We start from the raw sequence: 19,572 nt of genomic DNA on the forward strand, positions 1-19,572 counted from the left end.
CACTGTGAATCTTCCACAATATGAGATGTGAGATATGAGACCGAAAAATATGCAACAATTCTTAAAATGACATAAGCTAATTGGTTTCGAAATATTTCCGTTAGTTTTCTGTAGTCATATCACACAACCTGTGTTACCTACTTGGTATTTATGTCTTGTTTTCCAGTAAAAATATCTGTGAGAAGCAAAAAGACTTAAGATATTAAGTCTTGTTTTTGTGAAAATGTGTCAAAATGAAGTCACTTTTGCAGTGCATGTGTCCAATTTGATTGGCAATAATTTAGCAAGTATTTCTTCATATTATGCATGCTTCTATAACGAGTTGCATTTACTTATTTGCATTTAGCATTGGTTATATATGCTGGATTGATATTGTTCATAAATTAATGTTGCATTTTTCTCTTTCAGGTGAAAGCACACAACTCTACTCAACCACCATCCATCGTCATGAACATGCATATGTGGATATTGGCCATATTGTCCTCCGCCACATTTTTCACCTTAATTGAGATGTTCAACAATTACGGGGATATATGTAGAAGCCTGTGTCTCTGCGAAGAAAGAGAGGGGATTTTTACAGCCAGCTGTGAAAACAGAGGAATTAACAATCTGTCCGAGTTAACGCCTTTACACTTCACTGCATATCATCTTCTGCTCACAGGGAATCTGTTAAAGAAAGTCTCGCTCAACGATTTCGTTCATTATGAAGGACTCACCATTTTACACCTGGGAAACAACGATATATCAGAAATCGAAGGCGGTGCATTTAACGGACTCCAGGGATTAAAGCGACTGCATCTAAACAATAACAAACTCGAGGTATTAAAGGACGACACGTTCCTCGGACTCGAAAGCTTGGAGTACCTACAGATTGATTATAATTATATAAGCCACGTTGAAACGAAAGCCCTGAGCGATTTACGTCACTTAGAAGTGATCATTCTCAATGACAATTTGCTATCCGCTCTTCCACACAACATCTTTCAGTATGTTTCTTTAACTCATCTCGACCTGAGAGGCAATCAACTCAAAGTGCTTCCCAATATCGGCCTTCTGGAGCACTTGAGTCACATTGTGGAGTTACAGCTTGAAGAAAACCCGTGGGATTGTTCTTGCGAATTAATTGCGCTAAAAGCCTGGCTTGAAAGCATATCCTACACGGCTTTAGTCGGAGATGTGGTTTGCGAGACTCCCTTCCGATTGCACGGACGAGACCTCGACGAAATCTCAAAGCAAGAGCTGTGTCCCATCGGAGAACACGAAATGCGCGCAGAACCGGCTCTCAGCAGCGAGATACTCTACAAAACCACGTCAGCTGCGTTTAATTCAGCGGGATTTGCGTCCTCGATCATCCTGCGTGCCACAAAAAGCAGCCGCTTGTCGGGAAAACTTCGCGTTAAACCCACTTCGCGCTCGTCTTCGAGCAAGCCGCCGAATTACGGGCCGATGTTGGCCTACCAAACCAAATCTCCGGTTACTCTAGACTGTCCCAACTCATGCACATGCAATCTCCAAATCTCAGACCTCGGGTTGAACGTCAACTGCCAAGAGCGGAAAATCGAAAGCATCTCGGATCTCAAGCCGTACAATCCCAAAAAGATGTATCTAACCGGAAACTACATCTCTTCGCTGAGCAGTTCTGACTTCAGTGGTGCAACCGGATTGGATTTGCTCCATTTAGGCAACAACCGAATAGCCATCATTCACGATAAGACATTCGGCCAGCTTATACACTTAAGAAGGCTTTACTTAAACGGCAACTTAATCGAGCGGCTCACTGAGGATATGTTCTATGGTTTACAAAGCTTGCAGTTTTTGTATTTGGAGTATAACGCTATCCGAGAGATCGAGGTTGGCGTATTCCAGCAGGTTCCCAATCTTCAATTACTGTTTCTCAACAACAACCTCCTCACGACTCTTCCACTGGGCGTCTTTGACGGATTAAGACTAGCTCGATTGAATCTGCGCGGCAACAACTTACGAACTCTTCCGGTCGGCGGCGTCCTCGAAGACCTTTTGTCGCTGGTGCAGATTGATCTCTTCGAGAACCCTTGGGATTGCTCGTGCCTCGCGGTGGAGATGAAAAACTGGTTGGAGCAGCTAAGCACTGGTACTGTTGTGAACAGCGTCGTTTGCGAATCTCCGTTGAGTCTCTCAGGAGAGGATTTGCGGTTCGTTCACGCGTCTCATCTTTGCCCGGAAAGCTCAAATGTGCAATCTTCCGTCGTGCCGCCTTCGGAGGAATCCTTTCCTGGTAGCACCATCACTTTAGAAACAGCTTTGGATTATGATACGCAGTATCCCGCGGTCCCCCTTTCCGTTCTTATACTCGCCTTGCTGCTACTTTTTATATTATCCGTGTTCGTCGCCGCTGGGTTGTTTGCGGTCATAATGAAGCGGCGTAAAAAGTCTGAACGCCTGGCTTCGGTTACCGCCAATGCGAGCTCTTTCAATGCAATCTACACCGATGGAGCGAAGTCTAGATCGTCGGCGGGTAACGTCTACGAGTACATCCCATCCGCACGAGACGGTTGTACGAAAAATGGCCTCTGTAGTGAGGGAAGCGTGATTGAGAGTTACAGAGACTTTGAAGAACTCAATAAAGTTCTGGCATCCAACTCGGATGGAGACGTCGGGAGCAATGCGATTAGCTCCGAGTTCAGCGCTGGCACTCCAGACGCGCTCAATAGACACTCTCCTCTCTTGGACGACAACTACTTTTACCGAGATATCTTGGCTAGGGACCAGCAGGCCCCTTACAGGGGTAATGTAGCATGTAAGCATGGCACACATGCATTAGCTCACTGCACGCCAGACTTTGATGTGAGACATCAATACTTGAATCCAGGAAGGGTACAGCAGACCAGGTTTTATTGCTCGACGCCAAACACCATCTACATAGAGCCTAGCAGAAGCGAATACTGGGAACTGAAAGCCAAGCTGCATTTCGAACCGGACTATTTAGAGGTTCATGAGAAAAGGACGACCTTGACACAGTTCTGAAACATGCATTTTTCATATTTTTAGTTTTTTTGTTTTTTTTTAGTTCGGGAGAACATTTTATCTTAGAGATTTTAGGGTGAATCTCACTACAATATGACTGCAGCTCAAAATTCTAAATAAATATATTTTTTTTTATTAAATATTTTATATTCATAAATGTGTATTTTATTTATTTATTGCATAGAGAAAATGAAGGCATATTTATTACTATTATTTAAAAAAAATATATTTTATTTTATTTGGCATTGCACTGTTAAAAAATGGATAATGCCAAGACATTATGCATGAATTTTACTGACATTTCTGTTAACCCTAAAACACAATACAATTCAAAATACAGTTTTTTTATAAATATATCAATACAGTACATTGTCCACTTTATTTTTAAAGGAAATGAAGCACATTTTGTGGGGAAATTGTTATTTAAATTATATTGTATTTATACATTATAGCATACATTTCCATAGTATAAATCTCTCCCAAATCCCTCCAAACTCCAAAAAATAAATAAAAAATTATATGATATAATAAATAAATATATAATAAATTCTCATTAATGTTTATATATTTAATCTTAATGGTCCTAAGTTCGCTTTTTTAATGCAAAATAATTTTTCTTTTAAATTTTGGGGGTTTTCCTGAGATTCACACCATATTCTCATACAAATCGTGCATCAGAAATATACTTCTTGTACTTCATCTGTTTAATACATTCTGATTTCTGTGTGTGAATATCAAAGATGTTGTGAGCGTTCACATTTATTTTAAAGGGGGGGGGTGGGTGAAATGCTCGTTTTCACTCAATATCCTGTTAATCTTGAGTACCTATAGAGTAGTACTGCATCCTTCATAACTCCAAAAAGTCTTTAGTTTTATTATATTCATAAGAGAAAGATAGTCTGTACCGATTTTTCCCGGAAAAACACGACCGGCTAGAGGCATGACGTGTGGGCGGAGCTAAAGAATCACGAGCGCCAGTAGGCTTTTGCGTTGAGAGCGTTTGGGAGCTGTGACATTACCGTGAGGAAAAAACATCCAAAACAAACCATGGCTAACAGTCAGATTCAGCCGTTTATTTATGATCCAGAATCAGATCCAGAGGCTGAAATTTAACAAGAGCAGCATCAGCAACGACGTCTCTATGTGGTATGTACTGAAACTGTATATATTTGCTTAGCGGTGTTGGAAAATGACTAAGTTCCACTTTGTCGTCTTTTTTTTTTTTTTAAGCTGTACATGTGGAAAGTGCAGTTTGATGACAACATCGCATGTTGTTTACTTGATGTGCTTACGCGCCGATAGCTAAGTTAACAACACAGAGATATTTGAAGCAGTTTTACTCACCGCATGCGGTTCCAACACACGATCGTGACCCTTTTTCGTTGGGACTGCATTATCCTTAAGAAATAAACGATGTGCAAATCCGTCGTCAAACTGGGCCTTGTTTGTAAAACAAGCATCTTCGAAATGCAGGGAACAAACACAAACACTTGCACAACTCCGTTGATGCTCTGTAAAAATAAACTCCATCCACTGGTCCCGTAATGCTGTTTCTCTTTTGGTAATCTGTGCAGGGTTGTCTTGCCCTGGCAACCAAAAACACACTTCTTTTGTGACATTTTGCGACGCTCTCGCTCTGATCAGTGAAGTCTGTTGTGCTCTCAGTGCTCTGCTATACGGGAGCGCGCGCTCTTCCGGCAGAAGTGCCTCAGGACCCATATAAGGAAATTCCGCTCCATCTAACGTCACACAGAGCCATACTCGGAAAAAACTTTCCGAAACTTGTGACAAACCGGAAGCAGTATTTTTGGAACAGAAATACTCCTTCAAACGTACAACTTAATTTTTGAAACTTTGTCCATGTTTAGCATGGGAATCCAACTCTTTAACAGTGTAAAAAACTCAGTATGCATGAAATAGCATTTCACCCCCCCTTTAAGTCTTTTCCTCACTTGTGATGAACGGGACAACCTTGTGTATCGACTCAGCAGATCTTTGCACTTGTTTCGCACTGGTTAAATTATATAAAAAAATCATTTTTGTAACATTTATATCGACAGACCCGGCAGTTAAACCAATTGCTTTTTAGATTCAATTAGCAATGCTGGGAAAATGAGTTTTCTTTGTTCCTTTTGCGAAGCATGTGTACATTATGTAAAAGACATATGCAGTCATGTCTCTTTTTACACAAGGGTTTGTTATTCAGAAAATGCCAATGACCATTTCATGCAGGGCTCGAGGCGTTCTGGAGAGATTGTTTTGTCGCTGCGACACGTCAGTGTTTCTTCTTGACTGAAAATAGCATTTATTTAATGGTTTTATAAGTCACTATCATGACTATTATATCATGCCATTTCTGTGTTTACATGTGCAAACCGAATGAATTTTTGCACTGATTTTGTCATGAATACATTGCAATATCCAGTGTACTCTGGCGTTCAAAAGTTTGGGATTAGTAAAGTTTGTCATTTATTTGTATTTTTAAATAAGACACTTCTGCTCTTAAAGACTGCATCTATGTGATCAAAAATACTGGGAAAATCTGTAATATTGTGAAATATTGTTACAATTTAAAAAATGGTTTTCTTTTTTAATATACTGTTAATCTGTAATTTATTCCTGTGATCAAAGCAGAGTTTTCAGCATCTTTACTCCAGTCTGCAGTCTTCAGAAACATTATCAATGTTAAACAGTTGTGCTTAAAGGCAGGGTAGGTAAAACATGTATAAAAAACTTTTTTTCCAAATGTGTTTAAACTTTATTTATATATCAATACATAATTAAAATGTAAGTACTCTGAAAAAGAAAGTATAAAAATCGAGTGTCTGTAGACCTCTCACGACTGTTTTAAAGACAGCTCATTATTTCCATTCACACCACCCCCTCCCTTCTGGGCGCCTTCCAAAGCCACGCCCCCAAAACACATGAGCGCGTGACTCCGACCACTGAGCTGGAAGACGCATTATTTACCTGAGACGAGCGGGGAGGAAGGAGCACAGTGCATGTAGTGAAATCATGTCAGAATCACATGTAATAAAAATAACTTTATAATTATGAAGATAAACAAACAAGATGTATTTTAGTACTCACTATCAAGCTAGCATATTGATATTGGTAAAGTTTAAAATATATATTTTTTGATTCGCTAACGAGCTAGTTATCTATAAGGCAAAGCTAAAAACAGGTTGCATGATACACGTTTTTCCATTACCATCATTTACACTGTGATGAAGATGAATTTCGTGTAAGATTCATAACATATACGTTGTTCTGCATGTAAGAGTTTCCATGATGAAAGCATTGTTGACTCTAATGAGGACTACACTCCAGAGACAAGTACCGCATCGTCAGCTCGAGGACAGGTCCGGGGTCGAGGGCGAAGCAGAGGAGGTCGTGCAAGAGGCCGTGCAACTAGGGTCCGAGGAAGTAGAGGCCGAGGACGGGGTGGTCGAAGTGCAGGGCAAGGAGCACTTGAGTTCCCTCAGTTCTCGCCATCGCTGGAAAGGCACGCCGATATTAACTCGCGTTTTATTTCTTTGTTTATCCAAAGACTTTTTGTTCAATGCCTTTTCTTGTACTGTTACTGTCTTCCTTTTTTTGCCTGGTTTGCCTTCACTAACTGCATAGGCCGGTACAGTGAATTTTGCTTGCTGTTTCTCTGCTATTGTTTTGGTATTCCTAGGATCCGTGCCTCTTGAATTCCTCAAATCAAATGTGCGTACGCAAGTGGGCAGGTCATGTGTGGCAAAAGGGTGGTTGCCATGGTTGCGAGAGAGTGACAGTCGCCTAAGCCAATCCTATGTTTCGTGCCGAAAGGAAATAATGAGCTGTGTTTAATACAGATTAAACGGTCTAGAGTCACTCGATTTTTATACTCTTTTTATCAGAGTACTTACATTTTAATTATGCATTGATATAAATAGAAAGTTTAAACAAATTTGGAAGAAAGTTGTTTATAAATTTCTTACCTACCCTGCCTTTAATTCTTTCTTTCTTTCTTTCTTTCTTTCTTTTCCTTCCTTTCTTTCTTTTTCTTCCTTCCTTCCTTCCTTCCTTCCTTCCTTTCTTTCTTTCTTTCTTTCTTTTTCTCCCTTCCTTTCTTTCTTTCTTTCTTTCTTTCTTTTTCTTCCTTTCTTCCTTCCTTCCTTTCTTCCTTCCTTCCTTTCTTTCTTTCTTTCTTTTTCTTCCTTCCTTCCTTTCTTTCTTTCTTTTTCTTCCTTCCTTACTTCCTTTCTTTCTTTTTCTTCATTCCTTCCTTTCTTTCTTTCTTTTTCTTCCTTTCTTTCTTTCTTTCTTCCTTTCTTTCTTTCTTTTTCTTCCTTCCTTCCTTCCTTTCTTTCTTTCTTTCTTTCTTTCTTTTTCTTCCTTCCTTTCTTTCTTTCTTTCTTTCTTTTTCTTCCTTCCTTTCTTTCTTTCTTTCTTCCTTTCTTTCTTTTTTTCTTCCTTCCTTACTTTCTTTCTTTTTCTTCCTTCCTTCCTTCCTTCCTTCCTTTCTTTCTTGCTTTCTTTCTTGCTTTCATCCTTTCATCATTATTATTATTATTATTATTATTATCATTATTATTATTACTGTTGTTGTTGTTTTTAGGATTCTTTGATAAAAAAAAAAAAAAAGATATAACAAAGAATGGTTAAAAGTGACAGTGAAGACCAGTTTTATTATGATTAACTTAAACTAAATCAAAAAAAAAAAAAAAAAACTTTTACACAATTCACAATTTAATTTCTCATTTTAATTCAGTTAAACTTTTAAAAAAAAAGATTTCTATTTAAAAAAAATGCTGAAAACATAGTTTCCACAAAAATATGTTTTCAAAACTTTTCAGAAATGTTTCTTGAGCAGTAAATCATCATATTATTCAGATTTCTGAAGATCATGTGACACTGAAGAATACAGCTGTGCATCACAGAAATAAATTATAGTTTAACAGAGATTCACACAGAAAACAACTGATTTACATTAGAATAATATTTAACTGTTTTTAAGTATTTTTGATCAAATAAATGCAGCCTTGGTGAACAGAAGAGACCGGGTTCCCAAACTATTGCAGTATATACAGAGCAGATCTCATACTAATAACAGACAGATACTGTATGGATGTTTGCTTCAACCAGGAATGGACGACAGGTAAAACATTTCAGCTTCAACGTCTAAAGGCCAGAAACGTTTGTGCTGCGCTGAAAGTCCTTTACATAATTTGGGGTTCCCGGTCAAATGACCTACTGACTTTTTAGAAATTGCTTATAAAACTTATGTTATGCTATATTTTCACAAATATGGTTTTGGTATTTTTTATAAACTTGTTTTCTTTCCGTTAGCACAGGTTTTTATATTTCGTTTTGGAACTGATTTAATCATAGTTTTAGAAATTAATTGCTTTTTTGGAGTAAAAATAAATAAATAAATCATTATTTGTGCATAATGTTTTCTTAAAAACAAAGGTGTATAAGCTCAGATCAATACGCCATCAGGTCCAAAAAAATACAAAATAAATAAATAAATAAATAAATGCCTGTTCTAATTTTATAAAAAGATAGAATCCAATTATTGAAAAAAATATAACAACAACAAAATGAAAAGCAATTTTTGTTGGCAGGTCATTTTTAACCAGAAACATTTCAAGTGTAATAAGGTGGAGAAAAAAAAAAAGTGCTAAATAAATTATTTTGGGGGAAGTTGGTGAGCAAAGTCATGGTCCAATGTGATAAAAAATTAAATAAAATCATATCTGTGTTAAAATGATTTGAACACAATACGACTGTTAAATAAAAATGTTATCAAATTATTAAAAAATAAATGTAGTATTTAATGCAATAAAAAAACGTGTAAAATAAGCAAAAGTGTCGCAATTTCACTCGTTCCTTTTTACATTTAATTTTTATAAAAAAATTAAATATTTTATGTTTTACAATTGTGGTGTGTCTCTGTGAGAATCAGACTGAACAGCAAGCGTGTGATTGTTTTTTATCGACCTGATCCAAACCAGATCTGTATGTGGTTTGAAATACAATTTGCTTTTAATTCTGTCATTTATTTTGTCTTGTAATGTCACAGTAGTGTCTCTCACTCGTTTACGCACAAATGTGAGTGTAAATGTGCAAACGACAGATCTGTGTCACACATGTAAAGTGTTTACGCTTTTAAATTCAGTGTGAACGCAGCACCGTTAGTTTAGTTTGCATACTGTATTTCTTTTTCTTCTAACTTCAGGAAAACACATGCAAACCTTGAGGTTTATTACCTGAAATGCATCTCATCTTCTGGAAATTTCAGTATCTGATGGCCATTTTTAACATTTCTCTCAAGGCACTGATGCTCTCTGGACTTCTTGCGTGGTTCTTTCTCTTAAGGATGTGTTTCCTCAATGTTTTAATAAGGAATGTGACATTTCTCATATCTCATCCATTCTTCATCTGCCGTACTGTACATCCTCCAGCGAGTCGTGTGTATATATATTATTATTATTATTTGGAAGTTGTAAATAAAAAAGATTCTTGGATTACGTTTTACAAGAAAATACTATTTCAGTTTTTATTCTTCAACATTTACTGTCTAATTCAGTGTGTTTCTTGCTGTTTCCCTGAAATTAATTGTGAAATTTACTAGCAATTTAAAAACTTTGCAATTGTGTATAATATGTGCTAATTATTTAATTTTTTTTTTTTTTTTTTTTTTTATAAGTGTACTTTTATTTCTTATTTTTTAAGGCTTTTTCTGTTGTATTTATTTTATTAAAGGTTTATTTCATTTAATGATAAATTATTAATTATTCATTAATTATTTTATTGTTATATGTTAAGTTTTCATTTTAATATAATAATTTTTGTAGGTGCTTTTATAATTTTAATTATTTTTTCCCCTTCCAAATATTTCAATTTAGTATTATTTAGTATTATTTTTAGTACTTTTATAGTATTTAAACTTAAACTTTCTTTTCTCAGTTAGTTTACCGAAGCAAGATTTCTCATTTGTATGTTTTTAAAGTTTGCTTTTCATCTAATATTTATATTTTTTATTTCATCATTATTTAAAGTAATTTTGTAAATCCCTTACATTTCACTTAAACAAATATCATCATATTTTACAGTGTATTAATGTACTAAAATATTAATTTAGTCTATTTATTGTTATATTTTCTATTTAGTTAAAATAAAAAAATCTGTGGTGATTTAGTTTTCCTGCTAAAGATTTTTATTAACCTTGAATTACTTTTTTATTTCAGCTATAGTAAATAAAATGTTTTTCATATATATATATATATATATATATATACAGTGGGGCTCGAAAGTTTGGGCACCCCTTGCAGAATCTGTGAAAAATATGAGTAATTTTCAAAAAATAAGAGAGATCATACTAAATGCATGTTATTTTTTATTTAGTACTGTCCTGAGTAAGATATTGTACATAAAATATTTTAACATTTATTCCACAAGACAAAGGAAATGCTGAAATTATTAAAATAACCCCATTCAAAAGTTTGGGAACCCTTGGTTCTTAATACTGTGTTCTGTTACCTGATGATCCTCGACTGTCTTTCTGTTTTGTGATGGTTGTGCATGAGTCCCTTGTTTGTTCTGAACAGTTAAACTGAGCAGCGTTCTTCAGAAAAATCTTTAAGGTCCTGCAGATTCTTCAGTTTTCCAGCATCTTTACATATTTGAACCCTTTCAAACAGTGACTTTATGATTTTGAGATACATCTTTTCAGACTGAGGACATTTGAGGGACTCAAACACAACTATTTAAAAAGATTCAAACATTCACTGATGCTCCAGAAGGAAACAAGGTGCATTAAGAGCTGGGGGTGAAAACTTTTGAACACAATGAAGATGGCCAAATTTGTCTTATTTTGTTGAAATATAATTTTTTTCCATTTAGTTCTGCCCTTCGTAAGCAACAGAAGATACTTGTATGTTTCCCGGTACACAAATTAAGTACAGTTTACCTTGATCTTCAAATTCCAAAAGTTTTCACCCCCCAGCTCTTAATGCATCTTGTTTCCTTCTGGAGCATCAGTGAATGTTTGAATCTTTTTAAATAGTTGTGTTTGAGTCCCTCAAATGTCCTTAGTGTGATAAGATGCATCTCAGAATCATAAAGTCACTGCTGGAAAGGGTTCAAATATGCAAAGATGCTGGAAAACTGAAGAATCTGCAGGAGCTTAAAGGGGGGTGAAATGCTATTTCATGCATACTGAGTTTTTTACACTGTTAAAGAGTTGGATTCCCATGCTAAACATGGACAAAGTTTCAAAAATTAAGTTGTACGTTTGAAGGAGTATTTCTGTTCCAAAAATACTCCTTCCGGTTTGTCACAAGTTTCTGAAAGTTTTTTTCGAGTATGGCTCTGTGTGACGTTAGATGGAGCGGAATTTCCTTATATGGGTCCTGAGGCACTTCTCCTGGAAGAGCGCGCGCTCCCGTATAGCACAGCACTGAGAGCACAACAGACTTCACTGATCAGAGTGAGAGCATCGCAAAATGTCACAAAAGAAGTGTGTTTTTGGTTGCCAGGGCAAGACAACCCTGCACAGATTACCAAAAGAGAAACAGCATTAAGGGACCAGTGGATGGAGTTTATTTTTACAGAGCATCAACGGAGTTGTGCAAGTGTTTGTGTTTGTTCCCTGCATTTCGAAGATGCTTGTTTTACAAACAAGGCCCAGTTTGACGCCGGATTTGCACATCGTTTATTTCTTAAGGATGATGCAGTCCCAACGAAAAAGGGTCACGATTGTGTGTTGGAACCGCAGGCGGTGAGTAAAACTGCTTCAAATATCTCTGTGTTGTTAACTTAGCTATCGGCGCGTAAGCACATCGAGTAAACAACATGCGATGTTGTCATCAAACTGCACTTTCCACATGTACAGCTTAAAAAAAAAAGACGACATAAAGTGGAACTTAGTCATTTTCCAAAACCGCTAAGCAAATATATACAGTTTCAGTACATACCACATAGAGATGTCCTGCTGTAGTCGTTGCTGATGCTGCTCTTGTTAAATTTCAGCCTCTGGATCTGTGTCACAGCTTCCAAACGCTCTCAAAGCAAAAGCCTACTGGCGCTCGTGATTCTTTAGCTCCGCCCACACGTCACGCCTCCAGCCGGTCGTGTTTTTCCGGGAAAAATCGGTACAGACTATCTTTCTCTTATGAATATAATAAAAATAAAGACTTTTTGGAGTTATGAAGGATGCAGTACTACTCTATAGGTACTCAAGATTAACAGTATATTGAGTGAAAACGAGCATTTCACCCCCCCTTTAAAGATGTTTCTGAAGAACGCTGCTCAGTTTAACTGTTCAGAACAAACAAGGGACTCATGCACAACCATCACAAAACCGAAAGACAGTCGAGGATCATCAGGTAACAGAACACAGTATTAAGAACCAAGGGTTCCCAAACTTTTGAGGGGGTTATTTTAATAATTTCAGCAATTTTTTCGTCTTGTGGACTAAATGTTAATATCTTTTATGTACAATATCTTACTCAGGACAGTACTAAATAAAAAATAACATGCATTTAGTATGATCTCTCTTATTTTTTGAAAATTACTCATATTTTCACAGATTCTGCAAGGGGTGCCCAAACTTTCGAGCCCCACTGTATATATATATATATATATATATATATATATATATATATATATATATATATATATGTATATATTAAAAACGTTATTTTATTTAAATACAAAAAAATAAATCAAAAATGTTATTTTAATTTTATTTCAAACAACAAAAAAACATTTATTTCTTGATTGTTCTTTGTTTATGTCAGACACTTTTTTTTTCTTTTTCTTTTTTTATAGAAAGTCCTGGCTTTACATACATTTTCTATAAATGAATGAATTGTGTATGTATAAATGGACAGATGATCAAACTAAAGCAGGACTAGATCCTTCTGAGTTCACAGTAAGAATCGTTCTAGTTCTCCTCATTAGCAGAACATGCTCAGTTTCTCCTCATTAAAACTGCACCCCTGGCTTTCCTCAGTCTGGAGTTAACGCTGCTCCAGGACACTTTCTCATTCATGTGGACGAAGAAGGTGAAGCAGAATGGCCTTGATTCGTCTCATAATAATCTGATGCATCTGTTAGAGACTAATGTGTTCGTCCTGAATGACTTCAGAAGCTTTTAAGCAGGACTGTATGTTCCCATTCTGACCAAAATTCAAAATTAGGAATGCAAAAAATTTAAAAATGATTGACTGATCCTTTGCCAGTGTACAATATTCCTGAGATGAATACGGTAAGAAAGTTGGGATGTGTTTTTAAAAGTGCACTTACATTCATTTCACGTTTCATCTGATATTTATGCACATAAGTGAGCATAACGTTGTGAAACTGTAATTTGCTTCTGATATAATTCTTTATTTATTTATTTATTTTATTTTAGGTTGGTTTATTTCTGAGTGCATTTCTGTTTCTGGGCTGTAAATGAGTTATTGATTCAGATGGTGCACAGCAGCTTCACAATATTAAAGAAGGAAATCACAGCATTAATGTTGTAAATTCCATCAGTTATTAAACAAATTCAATTCGATTTGCTGCGCGTGGTACACAAACGAACATGGAACAATACATTTATTAATCCGTGTTAATGTTAGCGTTCAGTGTTTGTTCACGTTTTTGTTGCTGTTACGTGATGTTGTGATGTTTGACTAGGGGCAAGACGTGGGCTGATGACGCCATATTTTCAGAAAATGTACGGATTCGTCGAGAAGAAACACAAAGGCCGCGTTTTCAAATATATCCACTCTGGGACTCTATTTCAAAACATCGGTTTCACTCTTCCAAAACGCCAGATCCGTGTGGACGAAACGCCTATCCGCTAAAAAATTTGTGCGCCAAAAAAAGAGGAAAAAATAACCCTATCAAATGTCATTGGATAGTGCGTCATGACAGACCTTCAAAGAAATAATAAAGATAATTTTTTTTTTCTGTTCAGATTTTTGTCTTATTTTTGTTCTTGTACTATTTGATTGTTCTTGGAAATACATAATGTACATTTCTATATTTTGGACTTTTATTTATGTTGCCTAGCAGCTATGGATTTTAATTTTACTATTATAGGTGAACATATAGGTACATATATACGTGCATATATATGTACCTATATAGGTATATGTATGCACATATATATATTTGTAAATATATGTTTATATATGTACATATATGTGTAAATATATGTGTGCATATATGTGCATCTATGTACATATAGGAAACCGGCCATTTTTATATATGTCACATATATTAAAAACCTATATCAAAACCTATATTGAAACATATATGTTTATATAGGTTTTTTCCATGTGGGACAATTTATACACAAATATGATATTGAACAGGAAAATACGATTTCAGTCAATCAAAATTCCACATTTAATTCAACATTTCTTGCCAATTCTTTTGAATTATTTTGTGAAATTTAGCCATTTCTGAGTGTGTTTTTTTATTTTGTTGCTGTGCATTTTAGAATGTATTACTTTTTCTAATTAGCTTTTTCTTATTTGTTGTTTATTTTGTTATGTATTTATTTTTATTTTTTTATTTTTGTCTTGGCTACACGTCACTTTCCCTTTTAAATATTTAGCTTTATTTTTATTTTGTTTTGGTATTTTTTGTTTAGTTTAACTTATTTTTTTTATTTTTTTTTATTTTGTTTTTCCAGTTGATATTTAGATTTTTATTTTATTAAAGCTTTATTTCAATTAATGAATCCAAAAAGTTTTTTTTTTGTTTTTTTTAAGCTCTTCAATATTTCCTCTTTCGTGTTCAAAGTCAAAGTGACATATTTATTTGGCATATACAGTCTTGTTCAAAATAATAGCAGTACAATGTGACTAACCAGAATAATCAAGGTTTTTAGTATATTTTTTATTGCTACGTGGCAAACAAGTTACCAGTAGGTTCAGTAGATTGTCAGAAAACAAACAAGACCCAGCATTCATGATATGCACGCTCTTAAGGCTGTGCAATTGTGCAATTAGTTGAAAGGGGTGTGTTCAAAAAAATAGCAGTGTCTACCTTTGACTGTACAAACTCAAAACTATTTTGTACAAACATTTTTTTTTCTGGGATTTAGCAATCCTGTGAATCACTAAACTAATATTTAGTTGTATGACCACAGTTTTTTAAAACTGCTTGACATCTGTGTGGCATGGAGTCAACCAACTTGTGGCACCTCTCAGCTGTTATTCCACTCCATGATTCTTTAACAACATTCCACAATTCATTCACATTTCTTGGTTTTGCTTCAGAAACAGCATTTTTGATATCACCCCACAAGTTCTCAATTGGATTAAGGTCTGGAGATTGGGCTGGCCACTCCATAACATTAATTTTGTTGGTTTGGAACCAAGACTTTGCCCGTTTACTAGTGTGTTTTGGGTCATTGTCTTGTTGAAACAACCATTTCAAGGGCATGTCCTCTTCAGCATAGGGCAACAAGACCTCTTCAAGTATTTTAACATATGCAAACTGATCCATGATCCCTGGTATGCGATAAATAGGCCCAACACCATAGTAGGAGAAACATGCCCATATCATGATGCTTGCACCTCCATGCTTCACTGTCTTCACTGTGTACTGTGGCTTGAATTCAGAGTTTGGGGGTCGTCTCACAAACTGCCTGTGGCCCTTGGACCCAAAAAGAACAATTTTACTCTCATCAGTCCACAAAATGTTCCTCCATTTCTCTTTAGGCCAGTTGATGTGTTCTTTGGCAAATTGTAACCTCTTCTGCACATGCCTTTTTTTTAACAGAGGGACTTTGCGGGGGATTCTTGAAAATAGATTAGCTTCACACAGACGTCTTCTAACTGTCACAGTACTTACAGGTAACTCCAGACTGTCTTTGATCATCCTGGAGGTGATCATTGGCTGAGCCTTTGCCATTCTGGTTATTCTTCTATCCATTTTGATGGTTGTCTTCCGTTTTCTTCCACGTCTCTCTGGTTTTGCTCTCCATTTTAAGGCATTGGAGATCATTTTAGCTGAACAGCCTATCATTTTTTGCACCTCTTTATAGGTTTTCCCCTCTCTAATCAACTTTTTAATCAAAGTACGCTGTTCTTCTGAACAATGTCTTGAACGACCCATTTTCCTCAGCTTTCAAATGCATGTTCAACAAGTGTTGGCTTCATCCTTAAATAGGGGCCACATGATTCACACCTGTTTCTTCACAAAATTGATGACCTCAGTGATTGAATGCCACACTGCTATTTTTTTGAACACACCCCTTTCAACTAATTCAACTAATTGCCCAATTGCACAGCCTTAAGAGCATGCATATCATGAATGCTGGGTCTCATTTGTTTTCTGAGAATCTACTGAACCTACTGGTAACTTGTTTGCCACGTAGCAATAAAAAAATATACGAAAAACCTTGATTATTCTGGTTAGTCACATTGTACTGCTATTATTTTGAACAAGACTGTATATATATATATATATATAGGGGAAAACCCTTCTGATAACTCCCCAGTGTGACAACTAGCCCCGGTCTCCCTCGTTCAGTGATGACTGACACTAAACACAACTCCTTGGAGTCTACGGTTAATTTTAAAAGGGGTTTGAGAAAGCCGCCCACCTTTTCCTTTTCCCTTTCCCTTTCTTTGGCTGATTGCGAGTGTTAAAGTGTCTGAGCTAAGATCTGAGTGTCGCTCAGTGCTGGAAATGAGGACAGATCAGGATTATATAAGACTGAGAGAAGAGACTGTGATCACTGGAGGGGAAACAACTCAGATCTGCTCTGTTAGAAGTCAGCATCATTTCCTCATTACTTTCAAGAAGACTGGGCATTCCCGTGTCCCATATCAGCCAAATATCTCTCACTGGAGCAAATGGAAACACACATATCGTTTAGATGAGCGTATAGTTCCTGTCCAGGTTATGCTGTTCGTCCAAGAGTCTGTGTGCATCAATGATTTACCCAGCATGCATCATGCCTCCAGGACTCGAGCTGCTCCGTTTTGGAAATAGCTGCGTCCTCAACCCATCAAGCCTGGGATAAAGTGATTTCTGAAAGGAATAATTTCTAGTTTAGCGGACGAAATATAATTGAAACCTCACTTGTTATTACTCAAACATGTGCACAAATAATGATCTGTAATGAAATGTGATTCCATTCAGATTTCCAGGTTTCTCAGAAGCAGAAGTTGTCATCGTTGGGTGAAACTTCAACAGATATGTGTTTTGTGTGCACAAAATAAAAGATATGATTCTTTGACTGTCCAAAAGAGGAAAAAGTATCAACAGATTGACTAAGTTGGTCAAAAGAGGTAAGAAAACACCAAGTACAAACCATTTCCACTCATTTCCAGTAAATTTCACGATTAATTACAAAGAAACAGCAAAAAACACAACTAATTAAACATTATCTTTTGAAGTATAAAGTCTGAAATAGTTGTATATATAATCCACTCCAATAATAGGCATGGTTGTTTTATTTACTAAAATGTTATTTATTAAAAAAAATTACTGTGTATAGTGCTATAAATGTATAAAAAATATATATGTATATATATATTGCTTGATTCACAGTTTTAAGAACCATAAAAATGCATCATCAGTTTAAAAAGGGTCCATATTATTTATTTATATTTATTTATTTATTTACATTTTCCAACTATGTTTATTATTGCCACTTTCACAAACTGTGAATACGCAGTGATTTTTTTTTTTTTGTCAAATGTTTACGTTTATGCTTTTGTAATAGAATATTTACTCTCCATAATAAGGCTTACTATTATTATTATGATTATTATTATTATTATTATTATAAACCTATTATTATTGTTTTTCAAATGGACTGAAAGTGTAATTGTTCAGTTGATTTTTATTTTATTATTATTATTTATTTTATTTATTTATTGTTTGTGGGTTTAATTTCAGCCAGACGGTATAGTTAAAATAAACCGTAAACAATTAATATATATTTTAAATAATAGCTTAATTCCATTTCTTCACCATTAACTGTGAAATTCACTGCCACTTTCTGAGTGCAACACACCATTTATTATTTATTCATTTATTTTATTTTATGTTTGCAGTGTGGGACTGAATAGTTAATATATGACTAGTTTTAAAGCAATAACGGTGTCTCTTTAAATAATTACTGGTAGTTCTCGTCCAGGTTTAGCTAATCTTGGCTAAAGTAGCTGCATGCGACCAAGTAATCATACAGTTTTCAAAAGATATATTCACTAAACGATTGCTCTGGTACATAACACACAAAATAACTTTTACATAATTCAGAAGAGGTCTTCCTCAGCCCCTGATAATAATGCATGGTTAAACTATTACAACACGTTTGTGTAATGAAACGCCAGCATGCACTGAGGATGTGAGTCTGCGTTATGTTGGACATTTCTGAGTTTATTTTGCAGTAGCTGTGAGCGGCGGGCGCTTGCTGTTCTGACATTTCCATCAGCCCGGGCTCATACTGCTGATGTGTGCCAGTATGGGGGGAAATAGATGCTTTAATCATTCTCTCTTTTTTTTTTAAGCGCAGTCTTGTGTTAAAAACAGCAGTATAATATAAAATGGGTTTGAACAGAAGGCGCATGTATTGGCGCATTAACTCACACGCACAGCTGTGAACCTTCAAAACGCTTGAGATGTTTATTGTGCGCCCTGAGTCATCTGATTGATCCATTGTTTTTAAAACAGCATGTATATGTTGTCTTAAAACTACCTTTAAAAGATGATGCAAGCCATTGTGCTAATTTTTTTTCCAAATCACGCCTAGAAAATAGTAGTCAGCCATTGCAATGTTAGCAATGTTGTTAGATTATCTAGTTACAGTTACTAGTTACTTAATTCAAAAAGTAACTCAATTACTTTGTTGATTACTTACACCAAAAAGTAATGCATTACTGTTAAAAGTAACTTTTTAGTTACTTTTTTAAAGAACTTTCTTTAACGTTCCTATTAATGCGCTTTTATGTGTTATGGTCGATACAAACACGAAGTAAAACAGAAAGTAATTTTTAAACACTATTTTGATTAAGTCAGACCAGCACAAACTGAATATTGTACATCACAAGGATTTCTGAAATAAATAACAAAACACCTGAATAATATATTCAGAATCAAAAACTAAAGTGGCTTCTGCATCATAAAAGCTGTTGTGTTGAGCCCTTAAAAAGGTTCCTTTCACAGCTTAAGTATGAAAACTATCAACAATGGACAACATAACACAAAACATTTTGAAATAAATAAATGAAAGCAATCTGAATTATTCAGAATCAATTTCGAGAAACAAACATACATGCACACATATATGACTCACAAAAATGACTCAAATGATTCGCGAACTCGCTTTGAACTCCCGAAATGACTCAAATGATTCGCGAACCCACTACGAACTCCCGAAATGACGCAAATGATTCGCGATCCCCAAAAATGACTCAAATGATTCGCGAACCCTACGAACTCCCGAAATGACTCAAATGATTCGCGAAACCGCTACGAACTCCTGAACTGATTCAAATGATTCGCGATCCCGCTCCGAAACTCCCGAAATGACTCAAATGATTCGCAAACTCGCTTTGAACTCCCGAAATGACG

At 35.6% G+C, this 19,572-nt stretch overlaps 1 protein-coding gene across 1 annotated transcript; it reads left to right on the plus strand.

Annotated features, from left to right (window-relative positions):
* Nucleotides 1-414: 414 nt before the first annotated feature.
* Nucleotides 415-3,012, plus strand: LOC113052912 (SLIT and NTRK-like protein 5). Its single transcript, XM_026217388.1, has one exon. It carries the CDS (start codon nucleotides 448-450, stop codon nucleotides 3,001-3,003), a length of 2,556 nt encoding a protein of 851 aa, XP_026073173.1. The 5' UTR covers nucleotides 415-447; the 3' UTR covers nucleotides 3,004-3,012.
* The last annotated feature ends 16,560 nt before the right edge of the window (nucleotides 3,013-19,572 follow it).

This window comes from Carassius auratus, chromosome 34, assembly GCF_003368295.1.
Source record: "Carassius auratus strain Wakin chromosome 34, ASM336829v1, whole genome shotgun sequence".
Classification (NCBI taxonomy): Eukaryota; Metazoa; Chordata; class Actinopteri; order Cypriniformes; family Cyprinidae; genus Carassius; species Carassius auratus.